The 17,804-nt window shown below is 31.5% G+C and overlaps 1 protein-coding gene across 13 annotated transcripts in view; it reads right to left on the bottom strand.

The window, feature by feature from the left end:
* Positions 1 to 17,804, bottom strand: part of LOC143234051 (hyccin-like) — an 82,936-nt gene that overhangs the window by 14,916 nt on the left and 50,216 nt on the right. For 12 of the 13 annotated variants that reach the window (XM_076471080.1, XM_076471086.1, XM_076471082.1 and 9 more), the window contains 3 exons: positions 11,066 to 11,224; positions 9,634 to 9,678; positions 8,463 to 8,550 (listed from right to left, as the gene is read on the bottom strand). In XM_076471080.1, the coding sequence (XP_076327195.1) occupies positions 8,463 to 8,550; positions 9,634 to 9,678; positions 11,066 to 11,224 (292 nt within the window). The remainder of the gene's footprint in view (positions 1 to 8,462; positions 8,551 to 9,633; positions 9,679 to 11,065; positions 11,225 to 17,804) is intronic. The other variant, XM_076471077.1, reaches the window with a different exon arrangement.

The following is a 17,804-nucleotide window of genomic DNA, read 5'->3' as shown; positions in this document are numbered from 1 at the left end:
TATAAAAATTTATTTGTATCTCACTAGAAATTTTCTTTTCACCCCTTTCGAGCCCTGGGGGAACAATTTATCACTTTATTGTATAGGCCTATATAATATATAATAATTTGAGAGTTGCAACAAGTCGTAATATTTGTCTGTATGAGTGTATAGTCGTAATGTATACACCACAATTGTAGTGATTACGCTCAAATCGTAATGGTTGGCATCTCTGCACACACACAATGTATGTTCGTTTCTATCCTAACTCCTCCAAGGCTATTAGGCCAAACTCAACCAAAATTATGAACTATGGGAAATGTTCTGAGAGGGTAAAAATTTAACTTAACCCTATTTCTATTTCGTAAAGCCTATTGGTTGAAAACTCCATCAGGATTCAGATTAAAAGTATGCAAGTTTTGGACTGCTTCTTAAACAACCATGCTTTTCTCACGGTTTATGAAATGTATAATGTTTAAGGGTGGAATCACCCCAAACTCTTTATTTACTGGTAGAAGGAAAACAACTAGCATATGTTGTTTATGAAGAAGCTTTATTATAATTTAAAAATTTTGAGATAAAATTTATATTCAAGTTATTACTTTGAAATATACGTATTGTTAAACTCACACAGTTTTAATTAAGTAAAAATATTCCCCATCAGTTCATAGGCATTTCAGTTTGTACATCATATAATGAACACTAAATAAAAAATTGTTTACTTTTAAACTTCATATTTAATATGTTTTATTATAAGCGTTTCTATAAGGTTTGGTTTATTATTTTGTGGTACAATATTGGCAAAATATTTTAATGTTTTCAAACTTATTAGAAGTATTACTGCCTGACAAAAAATTTTCACTTAGTCTGCACTTAATTTGATGACTATATTCTCTACACAGTACAAATGCTTAACACTTTGATTTGAACCTTATGAAATTACTTCCTCAACTGTACTTATGCTTGGCTTTAAAAACTTCACATAATTTTATTTACAATTTTTATCACCTTTTAGGTTGTGAAATTTCAAAAATGTTGTGAGACACTGTTTGAAAAACACAACACATCCTCTCAGAATTTAAATTTTTTGTTTGTTAATCAACATGGTCCATTTTATACATTTAGTCAATTTACCTTGACTGATATTCGTTAATATACGTATTTTGATATCTTGCCATGTCAGTTAGAGTATTCACTACTTCTGGCAATAAATTATAAAAAACTTGTCAAAAAGTGATAAAAATATTTATTGGTGATGTATTATCTGACCTGTCACAATGATACCATCACTTCCTTTGTCAGACTAGGTACTGATATACTAGCTATTTTCTGAAGACATTGTAAGAGAATTCTTAGAACTTCGAATTGTTCAGAAAAGTTATAAACTTTGCACTAGATTCCTATATTTATATGTAAGAAGCACCATCTAGTTAGAAAACCATAAAATGCTCATTCTGCATTAATTGTGTTTAGGTTTCGGAATTAAGCACAAAGCTAAACAATGGGCTATCTGTGCTCTGCCCGTCACAGGTATCGGAACTCGGTTTCTAGCAGAGTGAGTCTGCAGATACACCACTGTGTCACTCAGGGTGCTCTGTATTGGTAATATATAATCAGCTCTATTCAGTGGTATTTACATTCTTCCTACAGGTATTTTTAAAGTTGTGTTTGGCTAGAATACTGTGATTCATAAAAGAAGTGGGAATAAAGGAGCTGTAATAATAAAGCCTCCAATAGAAAATGAAAATCAGAAGAGTATAAAAAAGTGAAGGGATGAAAATGCCTTAGCAAATGTTAAACCTATACTTTCAGAGATTAAATCAAAAATATTCTAAAAAATGTTTGCTCCTTAGAGCTTTGTAGAAATTTGAATGTAAATAAATGTTACAGAGTGACAAAATATCACTTATAAAATATGTTTGAGATAAAACGTTATTGAAATACAGTTAGAATTATTAGCTTTATTTATGTTTTGAAACTTGATATGCAGGTGTATACCTGAGATTTGAAAAATTCTCACTGATCATGACAAGAATATCAGACCAGAAAAACTGGGGAGCATAAAAATTAAAGCAACTTCTATCTCCACCTTTTCTATCAAACATAATACTACATGTCTACTTTTAACCATTATTTTGACCTTTTATTAGACTATTACTCTCATAACTTTATACAGTTAATAAAATGTTTCATTTATAATAAGTGATGTATTGAAATTTAACAAAATGTTCACACTGTTTTGGTGATCTTAGATAATTACTTTCAAATCTGTAACATAAATATAATTCACCTCTAACCTATTTCCATAAAATGCATAATAGCATTAGAGAGGCCATAAATAAATTAAAATTGTATTTTTTATTGGTTGATAAAACCTTTGTCTCCAGTCTCTAGTTATTAATTTTAAAGCACGGTTAATATACAACATATAATGTAGCAGTATGACACAAGAAATACATTATTTTTTTTTAATTTTAGGTATTAAAGACTACTAAAACACTGAAGAAACCAATAAGCAGCTTCTGTAATTCAGAGTATCACTTCCAACTCTGTACTCAAGGGCATTAAATGACAAACTTACAAGGTCACACCAGTATCAAAGTCTACAGTACTTTAATATCTTCATAAAACATCAGAACTTCAGAATGTCAAGAAATACAAATAATAAAAACCATCCAAAATCTATTCATAAACTTGTAGAGACTAATGAAAATTCCTGTAATCTCCCATGCATTTTAATCCACTATATTTAAATTATGTTTTCAGCACCAAAATTGGACTGAATTATGCTCTAAGCTTTTTATGTTCAATATATAATGTTTAATTTCTCAATTTAAAAACACAATGTGGCCTTCTAGCTACTCTTGCAATGTAAAAATAATAAAAAAAAAGCTTTAACTTTGACCATGTTAAAGGAAAGTCATAAACAAAATAATTTACTAAATTATAGTTTACTAAAATATCTCATAAGATATTAAAAAGAACACACATGCGTATATTAAAAATAAATAAGTTACAAGTACTTGTTGTTAGGAATGAGTTGACTGCTAAATTTTGTAAAAGAATTAACAGTGACAACATGATCAATATGGCTTGTTTTTAATATGGAAACTCAAAAATAAATTATACCAAATCAGTGTTAGGTTTCTCCACTATTAAGATGGATTATCTGTATAATTCTTGACAAATATACATGAAGACTACTACTTTTTCAGGCAGAGCATTTAATCCTTGTGTGCTAAAACAAACAAACTGTTTATTTTTGCTGCCAGTTTTTAGCTCCTGTCGAAACATGGCTACCAGCTAGGACATGACTCAACTAAGTAGGTCACTAGAGCCTAATGGTAAGCTCAGTATTTAACAACAAATAGTCTGGCTTGTTGGATTGGTGGGGAAATACTGATGAGAAAAGAAAGAAAATGCAAAAGACACTGGTTTACAGTTAAATAAGGTAGGGACTAGCTTGTTAGCAAGGGCTATTAACACACCTGAAAGAGAAGTTTGAAACTAGAACTAAACTAGGGTGAGAGCCAGAATAAACTACATAATTAAAAATAAGATGTAAAGGGGGTATTAGTGTAGATACAAAGTACAGATGTAGTTTCTAGACAAGGCTAAACTATCATTACTGTTATACCAGGAGTATAAGAAATAAAACAGAATCCTTCAGAACACTATTTAGGATGGACAAAAATTTGATATAATGGAAATTACTTGGTTAAATGTAGACAATTTTGAAGACTAACTTTTCCTTGAAATACAGAATTATAAGTTATTTAATAGAAATAGAGTATGAAAAAGAGGTGGTGGAGTGGATGTACACATAACGTATGAATTAAAACCTTTATGTTACTGAGATTAAAACGAAAAGAAAGGAGGTTGAATTTACCCAAGTTTCTGTGACTGTACATAGGGGTAGAAGGCTTTTAGTTGAAGACTCTTACAAACCACAAGATGATAGTGATGAAATTAATAATAAGAAACACTGTAGTGAAATGCAGATTACAGTTGTTGAAAAGGTTGTAAGTAGAGGACTTTAATTTGAGAAGTGCAGATTTTGGAGGGCTTTTAAAACATTTTTCAGATTGGTTTTTATTATTAACTGACAAGGAATCTATAAGGAATGATGATATTTTAAAGTTACTCTCAGCTTCTAATATGTAAATGTTTGAGATTGGAAAAACCCTTGCTGTAATGATCATTGTTCAGTTATATGTAGTATTTTATTAAATATGGGTTTTTAGATTAAGATTTTGTTTATTGTTTATTGTGAATGATCCTACTTAATTACATGGAGATAATGATCATATGTGGTTAATTATTTTAAATAATTACACCAACCATGCGACCCCAAAGTAACCATCAGTTTCGGTACTATAACTTTTGAAATGTTTTGTGTATCCTCATGAAACTGGGTAAACATTATAAATTTTTGTATCCAAAGAATAAGATTTTTCAATTAAGCCTCTCACTATAGGCAGGTCAGTGTGCACATTTTGCCTTTTTAAGAGTTACATTCAAATTTTAATTAAACTACTTTATTACTATTCTATGGGAATAAATTAGGTATTAAAAGATGGTTAATAAATCAAGTTTTAATATTACAATTGTAATTTCTTAAATTTATAAGGAAGTATTGTTAACAAATACTCAAGCTCTTGTAGTATTACAATTGTGACATTTGCTTTCAAAATCTTACCCTCCTCTTAACCCTCTGTGTACATACATCCTTTGTTATCCTTCACAAGGTGTTTGATGACTTGTATTCAAAATTCAATTAAACTACTTTTTGTTTCAGTTAAAGCAATTAGTATAGCATAGAGTCATAATTATAATCCATATTTTAAGTTCTTCAATCTATAAAGTAATATTAAAAGAAATTCTGAAATTTCCCCTACTGTGAGAAATGTGGAATTTTTATCCAGGCATTCCCTCTTCCACAATTTATTCAATACCCCTCCACCTAGTACAAAATTGAACTTAAATTACTCATTATAAAATCATTATCACTCAGACAAAACATAATTTTATAGTCTTCAATCTTCTTTGGCTATAGAACCATCAAATAGAAAACCTCTTGTCACATCCTTTCTTTCAGGCTTTGTTAATAGTTCTCTTTTATGTTTAATACTATATTAGTGATAACCAAGAGAAAGCCAAAGTTTTCCTCTATCAAATAATGTATTACATTACACTGGTTTTTGAACAGGGAACTGTTAAGTTCTCTTTCAATACAAGCTTCATTTTCAAGGGAAGCATCAACTAGCCTGGATGAATTTGTAATGGCTCTTGTCACAGTGATAGGAAGCCAGAATATTTTGGATAATTATGGGAAATTGTCTGCTTTTGCATGCTATTAATCTACATTCTTTGGTGCATTATTTAATTGAAAAAAAATTATTTACTGCACTACTATCAGTAGTATAGAAAAGCAGGGTTAGGTGTCATCAATAGTCAAGAGTAAGAAAGGAAGATCCAGATAAGTTGTTGATTTCTTGTTTTTCATGTTTATTCTTTATATATTATTATAGGAATAACTAAAATGTAAAAATAGGAATACTTTTAGGTTAGTTAAACTTATATTAATTAAAATAAATAATAATAGTACTATAATACAAATTTTCATAAGCAATGCACACAAGTAGCTCAGAGTAGCTTTAGGGTAATGTGATGTGATAATGCAGCTCGACCTCCATGTTCCCCAAGTGATTTACAACTTATAATGGTGCAAATAGTATTTAGACATGGTTCAAAGGACAATAAAACAAATTGAAAGAAAAAAGGGTAAGTTAGATTTATTTTGACTTTTTTTGGAGGTCATGAGGTCAGTCAAATTGGCCAACCATGTACAGAGATAAGAGTAGAAAAAAATAACAAATAAAACAGAACATTCTACTTAAAAGAAATATTTGAAATGTATTTAGGAAATTTTAGAAATTATGCAAATGAAGTTTGATATTTTTGAGATGAAGAAAAGTATTTTAACCTTAACATGAAAATCATTTTGCACTTGGACCAGTCAAAAATAAGACTTGATATATTTATTAACAAATCTAATCATTCTTTTGGCTTATTAAAAATATTTCACTAAAACTTCTAATTTTTCGTATGTGAAAACTTATAATGTTTACTGAAATTCTGCAAATTTTGAGAAGATATACTATATTACAAATTATAATAACTTCAAAAGGAGTACTAAGTGGTCACATGAAATGTCCAGTAAAAAATGCCAAGCAATGATCATCACAGCAAGATTTCCACACTTTCAAACATTTACATATTAGAACCTAATAGTAAATTTAAAATATCATCATTCCATGTAGGTTCCTTGTGAATTAAGATAAATAGTTATACTTTCCTGTTACAATATGGAGTCATACTACAAAGAAAGAAAGCTAATTTAATTTTTTTTTTTTTTTTTTTTTTTCTGGTGGTTATGAGATTGGTCAAATTAATTACACACATATAGAGTTAGAGTAGAAAAAAATAAACAAAATATAATTCTGTAAAAAGAAACAAAAGTGCTATATTTATCTAAGAGGTTCAAAGAGATTACATAAAAGAAATTTAATGAATTTCAGATGAAGGAAATTATTTATAAGATGTTGAAACTGACAGTTAAGATAACAGACATGGAAGGCTACAAAAGATCAAGAGAGTTAGTTAACCCTGTAACTACCAGCACCATTTTAAAATTCCTTTCTGCATATGGTAATTTTTGTAACATATCTTTAAAGATTTTTCTTTTGTTAAATTCATAATTTCAACCCTTTTCCTTTTCACATATTGTTAATTTTTAATATTTTATATTCCTTTCTTGTACTTTACCACTTATTATTTATCTGGACACAAGTCAATGGTGCTCTCTAGACATATTACAGTTTATTTGGGAGACATGCAAAACACTTTGGCAAAATTTTCATTCAGCATAAGATATCCAAAGCTTTGAGAACAGAAGAAAAATATGATGTCAATTTTAAAAGCTTAAACCCTTTTACTAATACATAATTACCTAAATTATAAAAGTAATATCTAAATATTACTTAAATTGTATCTCTTTAACATAATTAGATAAGAAACAACTGTAATTGCTATAGTCCATCAAGACAACTGCATGCCAATTTCAAAATAAAATTTGTTAAATTATAGTATGAAATGACCTCTTTCTAATGTCTATACAAATTATGTACACATCTGCATGTTACATACTAATCTATTGAAGGTGGATATGGCAGCTGTCAGGGGTTGAAAAAAATTAATGCTTGTTTGAACTATATTTTGTTAAGATGACTTTAAATTTTGTTGGAGCTAATTTTAACAATGTTATTGAAGGATCTTGGTATTTTGGTTGATCTGTCTCTTAAGTTATACAAAAATGGTTTTGTTGCTAAAGGTAAAATTTTAGTTTGTACTTACAAAAAAATTGAATATAATCTTAAAAACGTTATCACTTGTTAGACCACACTTGGAATTTTGTGTTCAGTCTCAGGTTGCTTAACCCTATAACTACTTGCTACAAGTTTTTTAATAGTCAATGTCAATATTATAATAATATATCTTTCCAAAAATAAAACTAATGGATGCAATTGTTTAAAATTTGACAAGAATGTTCATAAAAGTGCATAGTTTTAGAAATATAAAACAATAAATTTGATTTTTTCATACATTGTAGATTTCAAAGCAAAGTATAGAAAGTGAGCATGGCAACTATCAGTGGTTGGAAAATTGATTTCTCTTTCTCAGTAAATATAATTGTGGGACTTCGGATAACTCGACTAGTGTCTGTATACTCAGGTACATTGCCAGTTTATATTGCTAAGAGTGCTGAGGTTGATATTTTTCAAAGTTTGCATACCATATACCACTAAAACTACAGTTTAAGTATTTTCTGAAAGGTTTCCTTTGAAACAAAGTTATTAAAACTTAGGTAACATAAAAATTATCATGACAACATACATTATAATATTGATTTAATTGATGTACATTGATAGTAAGGTGGTTTAATTAAATTCTGAATATACTGCAGTACATATGCAGAAAGGAATTTAAAAATGGCACTGGGATAATAGGGTTAAATTAAAAAGGATACTGCACTGTTGGAAAGTGTTCAGAGAAGGGCTACTAGGATGGTACCTGGATAGGAAGAATAATTGGAGGAGATTTGACTGAGGTGTTTTGGATTATTAAGGAAATTGATACTATCACTTTTTTGTACTTAATGGTGAAAATGATATGTTCAATAAATATTTAAATGATCAGGACTGTCTTTTTTACATGAGTGGGATAGCCTAGATGGACCAATTGGTCCTTTTTTTGCCCCTTAAAAAAAGTGTTAAGTCTACTGGCTACTTTAATAATTGTAACTCATTTTTCTTGTCTCACTTGTGTAAAAATACCAACTTTTTTATCTAGCTGAAATAAAACAGGCATGGCTGAATAAAAAACTCATTTTAACCTCTGATGAACATTATTTCACACCTTACCAATAAAACATCAAAAAAAAGTTCTTGACTGGCTCGAGAGTGGATGTCCTCTAATGCCTGTATGCCTGCTGAGGAGACTCCATTAAACCTGTAGAAGAAAAAATTATTTTTTATTGACATGTTCAAACTGGACAATTAGTATAAACACATGGTTAAAAAAAACAACCATGATGAGGGCTTGAAAACCACAAACTGGTTTAACCTTCAAATAAATTTCCATGTAATTTAATTGATTAATTCTTTAATATTGATTTGGTCAATTACACTGACCTCTTGACTATCAAAGTTTCAATGCCATAACTTTTAAAATGTGTATCTTACTGAAGATTTTCAAGCTTTTAAGCAAATGATGGAATCTTTTATGAATAAAAAAATCTGAACGTTTAATCAAATGCTATTTTCAGATGTACCAAAAATGATTCTTAGAAATTCAGGGTGTTCCAAAAAAGAACTTATTTTGAATTTTACAGAGAATCAACTGTGACAAATAAATAATACAATTCTGACATATTCAAAAGTGTAGAAAACTATGGATATAATAAAATGCTTTATAACATTATACTATAAATATGTAATTTATGGTAAACTCAGAACATTATATAGAGGTGATAAAAAAACATAAAATGGGCATATCTAAGTGAACAAACATCACATGATACAAAAGAGAGGATATTGAGAACTTGTTTGAATTTCTTCCTTTCATAATTAAATAATTAAAGTCAATATAATATTAAAGTTTGATATATTAATTATATTTTTATGATAACTTTATACATTGATAATGAAGAGGGTTTATTTAAATTTCAAATTTATCTTTGAAATAAGTCATTATATGCACACTTTTACCTATCTGTATCAAGAAGGTTAAATATTATAAGTGTAGATATAAAAAGCACCATGACTCTTGACAGAAGCAAAATTAAGCATTCTCCAGCTTAGTCAGCTGCGTAACCTTTCAAATAGGTAAAGAAACCAAGATAAGCTTATATTACGCAAAGAAATATATTTCTCTAAACTAATATTGATTGATACATTTTCTTTTATCCATTTTATACTGTCTCTGGTGTACTTAAATATCTTATTTAGTAAACAATAAAAGAAATCATGCATGAACAATAGAGACACTATATAAAAATTTCAAACAATACAAGACACAACCTAAAGAACTCACTCTGTGCAGAAATCAGTAACAATCTCATCAGAATTGAGTTGATGTCTGAAAAGAAAACTACATCAAACTTACATGCATGAAAATGAAACAAAAACAAAATGTCTAGTTTTAATTGCATATGTTTAAACTAAAGCTTGCAAGAAACATGCAGATACTTTTGCTTGTGTCTCTGAAGAACCATAAGAAATTTTTACTACTGAGTTCAACACAAAAGCATTAGTGTTAAAAAATAAATACTTGAAACATAGAGAAAACAGTAGTCAGATGAACAATGTGAAAATGATAACATTGTTACAAAAATTAAATATAAATACAAAACTTGATGCTTCACTGCAAGTTTTAAAATGGAACCTTTCTCCAAAGGGTCAAACTTTAATTTATGCATGAAGGTTCTAAATATATATATATATATATATATATATATATATAAAAAAAAAACGTTTCCACCATTAGACAACAAAATTAATATTTGTTTTTAACCACCCATGCATTAAATTTATTTTCTACTACTATGTTGAAAAATTGGAATACCAACAAATCAATTTTAGTTAAGCTAGTCGTTAACATGCCTGATTCTCATATCTGATTCAAAGTAATTAGGATTCTTCATGTCAAAGATGTTTATCTTTATTAACTTTCTCCTGATAAATAACCCAGAAAATTTCTCTTTTTGCACAACTTTTCTTTCAGTATTTATTTCTATCTGTGTTGTTAGGTATAAACAAACATGAAAGACAAAAAAAGATAACAAAAAAATGGAAGAAACCAAAGTTACTTTTAGTAATACTAGATTAGTGAAATAAATTAATCATCCATAATTTATTTTCGTAATATTAAATTTGTGGAAGAAACTAATCATCCAAAAATGATATTAGTATTAATGTTACCATCCTATTAGAAGAAACCAATCATACAAAAGTTTATTTTAATAATACTATATTAATGTAAGAAACTATAATCCAAAGTTGACTTTAATAATATTAGATTAGTGAAATAAACTAATCATCCAAAGTTGATATTAGTAACACCATTCCAGTGGAAGAAACAAATCATCTAAATCTGATTTTAGTAATACTACATTAGAGAAAAAATCTAATCATCCAAATTTGATTTCAGTAATACCATCCTAGTGGAAAAAAACTAATAATCCCAAGCTGATTTTAGTTGTACCACATTACTGAAAAAGAATCATTCACAGGTAATTTCAGTAATACTATCCTCGTGGAAGATACTAATAATTTAATGTTCATTTTATTAGTATTACCCTAGTGGAAGTAGCTAATCATCCAATGTTGATTTTACAATATTATGCTAGTGGAAGAAAATAAATATCCACTAAACTGTGTAATAATTCCATTTCTTTGCCTTTTTTGGAGGGGATAATTTATGTAATATATTTAAAAACATTTTATAAAGGTGAATGATATCCTACATGCTAAAGTAAATGGCATATAGCATTTCCATTAAGAAACTTGAAGATACTGGGACACGTGGTGCTGGTCGTGGAAGATGATTGCAGAATGGAGTCCCCTCTGGAGTGAATGGTGATCTATGAGTTAGTCCTCTAGTGACAAATCCTTGTCTGACTAACCTGGAATTTACAGTAATGTATAATCTTTCACCATTAATCAAGCAGAATATCACCAAAACATATTTACTAGAAAACTATGGTAAAAATTATAAGATACTTCAGTAAAATTAAAAGTTGTTCATGAAATAATGTCTTAAGTTAGTGATACAATACTGTTTCAACAAATACAAACATTTTATTAGTTATACTTGACTTTGTACTGAGCTTTGACAGGAATTCTATGAAGTACTGTTTACATTACCAAGGAAATTATAATAAGAACACAATTTTGTAATAAACTTGTAGCTAATGATAAATTTTCCTATGAAAGGCCAGCAGATTAAACTGACCTTGAAACCCCAAAGCATTTATCAGTTTTCATACTGTAACTTTTAATACAATATTTGCATCCTTGCAAAATTTGGCAAGCTTTCAATAAATATAACAAGTCTTTTGTACACACACACACATAAAAAACAAAAGATTTTTTAATTAAATATTTTTACTAGAGATTTGTATGTAAAGATACAGAGTCAAAGCATTGATTGCTCCATGTGCAAAGTAATTTTCATGTAAAGATCAAAAATAGTTTTTTTCATCTCAAGATGTTTTTCCCCTGCTGAAACAGCAGCAAGTCTATGGATTTGCAATGGTAAAACCAGGAGTTCAATTTTCCTTGATGGGTACAGCAAATAGCTCGATATGGCTTTGTTATAAGAAAAACACAAACACTCAAAAATTTTCAAAGTTTATTTGTGTAACCACTAAAGCTAACATTTTCCTAAACTGAAAATGTATTTCTGATAGATACTTATCTCTACTTACAAAAAGCTTTCTCAACCTATATTGCTCTCTATTGGTACAAATGTTTGCTCATCACTAGGCTTGATACTTCCAGTTATTTCTGCATACTTACATGCAAATGATTACACAACAGCCCTCCACCAACAGGAGTGTGATATGGCCCCTATTGTAACTAGTGCCTTTCCAAATCTTGCAGTTGTTAACCACTTGAAGACTGGGTAGAGCAAACCATATCACATTGAAAATGGGAGGTCAGATGGGAATGTGAGAGGAGGTAAGAATGTATTGGAAATGCATTTTTAGTTTAGGAGTAGGTTAAATTCTGATACATTGTCTTACCTTGTCTCATAAAAAGCTAGAATTCCTCAATGAACTGGTGGAAGGCCAGTGAAAAGACGAACCTCCTTTTGGAAGTGCTCAAAGGAAAATCATGGGGTGTAAGAAGGAATTAAAAACAACACACCTGTGAAAGACTAAGACCACATTGCTTCTGAGCCAGGTATACTCTTCACCTGTTAGTAAGGTATAGCAAACAAGGGGTGGAAACATAAAGAGACATCAAGAAAAATTTACAGAAATACTGGCACCCCTAGTGTAAAGTGTCTAGGGTATGACAGACCATAAGTGCAAAATTAAACTTGAATGAACATTTGGTGGCATCTGGAGCTGTACATCAGGTGCACAGTAGAAATAAGGTCCTCTACCTTTCACCTCAAAAATGGGTTCTGGAAGGAAGAGGAGCTTCTGTACAGAAAATCTGTCTCTGCATGCCAGCACCTCCCACACAAACAACAACAGCTGCACTAGGAATGAATCTACAGAAAGTTGGAAGGTGGAGAACCCAAGTGAGTGCCATTGGAAAGTTTTTCATCCAGTTCATATTAGGAGGAGAGTACCCAACCTTACACATGTAGGAATTAACATATCTCACCAGTTACAACCAATTCCAAATCTACCAGGAGCCAACATCAGATGGTAGGAAGAAGAATCACTAGTTGGGATTGCATTTCTAGTCCAAAACCTAACGCAAACAGGTTTTGCAGGAGGAAGGTACTGTCCAAACAGATGTGAGGACTTATGTGGCTGGACTGGCTCCACATCTGCATCTGGTGGATAATAAGGAGGAGGGTACCTCAGCTGGAGCTGCAAACTGCAATATATAGCAGATTGCTACATCCAACATCAGGGTCATCTGGAATTATACATCAGGTGCAATGTAGGAAAGGCATCTCCTAGGAATCAATATTAGTCAGTAGGAAGAGAGACCACAATTTGGGGTTGAATCTCTAGTTCAAAACCTGGTGGCATTAGAAATTTATCGTTCAGTCTGCAGTGGGAGGAGGGTATCATCCAAACATGAGTGAGGGAGGATGTATGTGGATGTTCAAGCTCCACACCTGCATTTGGTGGATTGTAGGAAGGAGGATGCCTTAGTAAGAGCAGCAAACTGCACTATATAGTGGGTGGAATTATACATAATGTCTGAGGTATGAAGTGCTCTACATCATCTACACAAGAAGAATGCCTACTCTCAAATGAATGGTATCATGCATATTCAGGACAACAGGCCTCAATGGTCCATCACCTCAGTAACTAAGAACTGGTAGGTGGCAAGGATTCCAATACTCCACTAAAAGGAGGAGGTAGAAATATATATTAGAGAGTACAGTAGACCTCAGCACCACAGACAGTGCAACTGGTAACTGAAATACCATATTTTAAAAAGTAGTGCAATTACACTGACAAAGCCAATCAACCAATCAATGCCTAGTGACATTTGGAATTGTACATCAGGATTGCAAAGAGAAGAGCCTCAATGTCATGGATCATCAGAAATTGGCAGTAACCTTTGTCTTCTTTACTTATGTTAGTCCACGAGTGTACAGTATGGAACAAATGTATTTATGAAGCAACAGACTAAAAGCAGTCCTACAGAACACCCTATCTTAATGGTGTGTGTAACATGACATTGTTCAGTGCACAGAGGACATCTCAATGGTATCAATTAACCAACACTTGGCAGCATCTGAAATTGTATGTCAAGTCTGTGACAGGAAGAGTCGCAACATCATCATCATCATCTGGCATGGTACACCTGGTTAGGCAACATTTGCCACAGAGCAGGATTCAACTATGTGATAAAGGTCCCTGTCAAGAAAAATAAAAATGAATGAAATATACATCACCCACAGATAGACAGTTACAGCATTGGTGATGTCCCCCAAGAAAAGATGGAAACATGCAGCCAATGAAAAGATAAGATCGTGGATCAGAAAAGAAAATGTGAAAAAAGGAGAAAGTGAAGAAAAATTCCAGGTAAATTCAAATTAGATGGAACAACGGGCAAAAGGACATAGGATAGGTGAGGACTTCACAGAAGAAACAAATGGACTTAAGAACCATAGAAGGGAGTAGTAGAGTGTGTCATATATTGTCAGAGAGCCCTGAGAGGGCAAAGAAGGCAGGTGGAATAAGAATAACTCTAAAGGTGAGGGAAAAAAAAAGGAAAGAAAAAATGGTGAAGGCAGGAGTACCCTACTGAACAAGTGAAATCTTGGGCATAGAAGAATGATCAAGAAAGAGGATAACATAAGAAAACAAAAATGCAGCAAACATCCAACACAAACATATCAGAAGAGCAAAGTTTGCACAACAGCAACAGAAACAGGGATTGTGAGAAAATGTAATTTAAAAAAAGAAAAAAGTCAAAATATAAACAGAAGGAGAGAAAAACAAAAACATGGAAGACCATATAAAAGTCCAAACTAGAAAAAAAGCAGGGAGAGTAGGTGGGGAAATCAAAAAGTAGCAGATAACACCAATCATATAGCTTACAACAGACAGAAACCAAAAGGTCCTGTTCAAAAAGCTGAGGCTAAAAGGACAGTATGTGAGGAAATATAGGATGTACAGGACTAGTGTGTCCTAAAGGGTTGTAAGTCCTTTCCATCCTAGGTGAACTTCAATGAAGAAAGAGAGAACAGAATGAAAAATAAAGGAAGCAACATACAAAAACTCTGTGGTACAGGTGAGATGGACAAGAAGAAGTTACAAGATTGATATGGAGAATGGGTTTAGTAAGAGACCATAAGCCCAAAACCTCTATTGTTGAGGTACACTCCCTAACCAGAAAAAATACATTTGTAAAAGGTGACATTCTGGATGAGGAAGTGAATAAGGAACATACATGGTAATATCTTTCTGATCCAACCAACAGTCAAAGTTGATCTGTAAAAAAGAAGGAAGGGTAAGAGTGGCATCCCAAACAAGGCTCCGCTGGTTTATCAAAACTCACTGATGATGAATCACAACAGCATGACCAAAAGAAATGAAGGATTTGAGATAAGACCATATACTAAACAGAGAGAGATTGTTTTTTCTACAGTGGGAGTTGTTACACATTAAACATTCAATAGCCCACAAATGATGTTGGAGAGGAATCTGTGTGGATGTGGGGGAAAACTGTTCTATTTTGGAAAGCCAACCACTATAACAGTGACCTGGAGAAGAAACTGACGATGTAGAACTGAGTCATTTTTTGAGGAGGCAAGAAACAGCCATGAAGACCCCTGAAATGAATGATTCAGACTGAAAACAGGAACCCAAATGCAACAAGTAGAGAACCAAACTGACTGAAATGACTTTCAGGATCCATGGATTAACCACCAAGAACCTCCAAATGCAGATGAATTGAAGGAATCTGGCCTCCAAACAGCCTTGACCCAAAATGGGTGGTTACAATAATATAAATACCAGAAAAGGTAACTGAATTATTGGGGTCTGATCCCCACTAAGAAAGGAAGAAGTAACACCAATGCTTTAAGTTTAAAGAAGGGAAACTGAAATGATGATAATCAAAAGTATCATCATCTACAGTACATGGGAGGGTCAAGGCATACTGTCCCTGAAAACAATGCTTCCCATAACAACTCACATGAACCCCAATATTCATGGAAGGAGGAAACATTAAAATAATGACACAAAGGCCAGTCCCCAAGAAGAGCAGGTGTGGAACATAGGAAATGTGAGATAAAGATACAACATTATATCCCTGAATAATCAAATCTACCAAAGGGAAAAGAGGTCTGGGCAAGTTTCTCAAAATACAAGCAACTAATAAGCATATTCAGGAGATGGACAAAACTTCCTGAACAATGAAAACCATGACAGGGTAATAATCAGTTTGTTCAGTTTATTGCATAGAATTGGTCAGCTCCCAACAGGCCAGAGACATCATTTCATGGTCTGAGAATCATTATTCTGACATGCTGGATGTGGTTAATAGTTCTACTGCAGCAGTTGTCATTGTGACCACTTGAAACTGTTAGTGTATAACTCATGAAATTGAAAGAGAAAATAAAATGGTAAAAAACAATGTATTAAAGTTTAAGAATTAAGAAAGTAAAAAGTTGTGGATAAGTGAATCAAACCACAAGCAAAAATACATGTATTCAATAGGACTGCCAATCAAGAAGTGATTTGGAACTGCAAGATTGTAGAAGGTGCTAGTTATAATAGGGGTAGCATTTGTTTGTTTGTTTTAGAATTTCGCACAAAGCTACTCAAAGGCTATGTGTGCTAGCCGTCCCTAATTTAGCAGTGTAAGACTAGAGGGAAGGCAGCTAGTCATCACCACCCACCACCAACTCTTGGGCTACTCTTTTACCAACAAATAGTGGGATTGTCTGTCACATTATAATGCCCCCATGACTGAAGGGTGAGCATTTTTGGTGTGACAGGGATTCAAATCTGCAACCCTCAGATTATGAGTTGAGTGCCTTAACCACCTGACCATGCAGGGCCTTAGGGGTAGTGTCTCACTCCTATTGGTGGAGAGTTGCCATAATTAGTATGTATGCAGAAATAAATGGGAGTATCAAGGCTAGTGGCAAGCAGAAACTTACACCAACAGATGGCAATATAAGTCAAGAAAGTTTTTTGTGAAAAGGGTAAGATATCACATTGGAATTATCCTAGACAGATATTAAATGCTTTTGTTTTTAAACTTTACATTTTATTTTTTCTTCTCTACCTTAACTTTTTATGAACTCAGTTGCTTTGATCAAGTTTATAACTACAACAAAAAAGATTTATGTTACCCTCGTTTTTTTTTCTAGAATGACTGCAATTGTAACAGGAAACTACATTTGTTTTTCCTAAACAGCTTAAGACTCATAACAGTACACACTTGTTTACACTTAATTTTGTTGCTTTTTTGAACAATTTTTAACTAATAATCCTACTAAAGAAGTTGTAAATTGCTCCGTGTGTGTATAACTCATATTACTATACTAAAGAGCCTAATGTAAGAGCTGTTCACAAGTACACCTCAAGAAGAATTTTTATTATTACTAATATTATTTATTATGTAACCAATAAGTTTCTAAATTTTATATTTGAGTTACCTTTTTGACAATAAATAAAGAATATACACGAAAAACAAGAAATATGATACTTATCTTTAGCCTTTTATTTTTATGCTGTTGGTTGCTGATGAAATTTAAATTTACTTTTTTTTTCTATACTGGTGGTACTAGTATGTTAAATAATAAATATAAAAACACAGGGTAACAACATAGAACAGAAACAATGTTTTATAACTATTATAATTTAACTGGCTCTCTAATTACCCCATAATAGCCTTAAATAAATTCTGTAAGCTTCTTGATCAAAACAGTGCAAGAGAAACATTCAAAGTAAAAAAAAGTATACATTACACGGTATTGAAAACAACATAATATACTTATTATATAATAGATTAATATTTAGTCTTTATATTGGTAATAGAGAGATTTAC

The sequence above is a fragment of the Tachypleus tridentatus genome, chromosome 12 (assembly GCF_004210375.1).
Source record: "Tachypleus tridentatus isolate NWPU-2018 chromosome 12, ASM421037v1, whole genome shotgun sequence".
Lineage (NCBI taxonomy): Eukaryota > Metazoa > Arthropoda > Merostomata > Xiphosura > Limulidae > Tachypleus > Tachypleus tridentatus.
The sequence above is the reverse complement of the archived record's forward strand: the minus strand, read 5'-3'. Positions and strand labels throughout refer to the sequence as shown.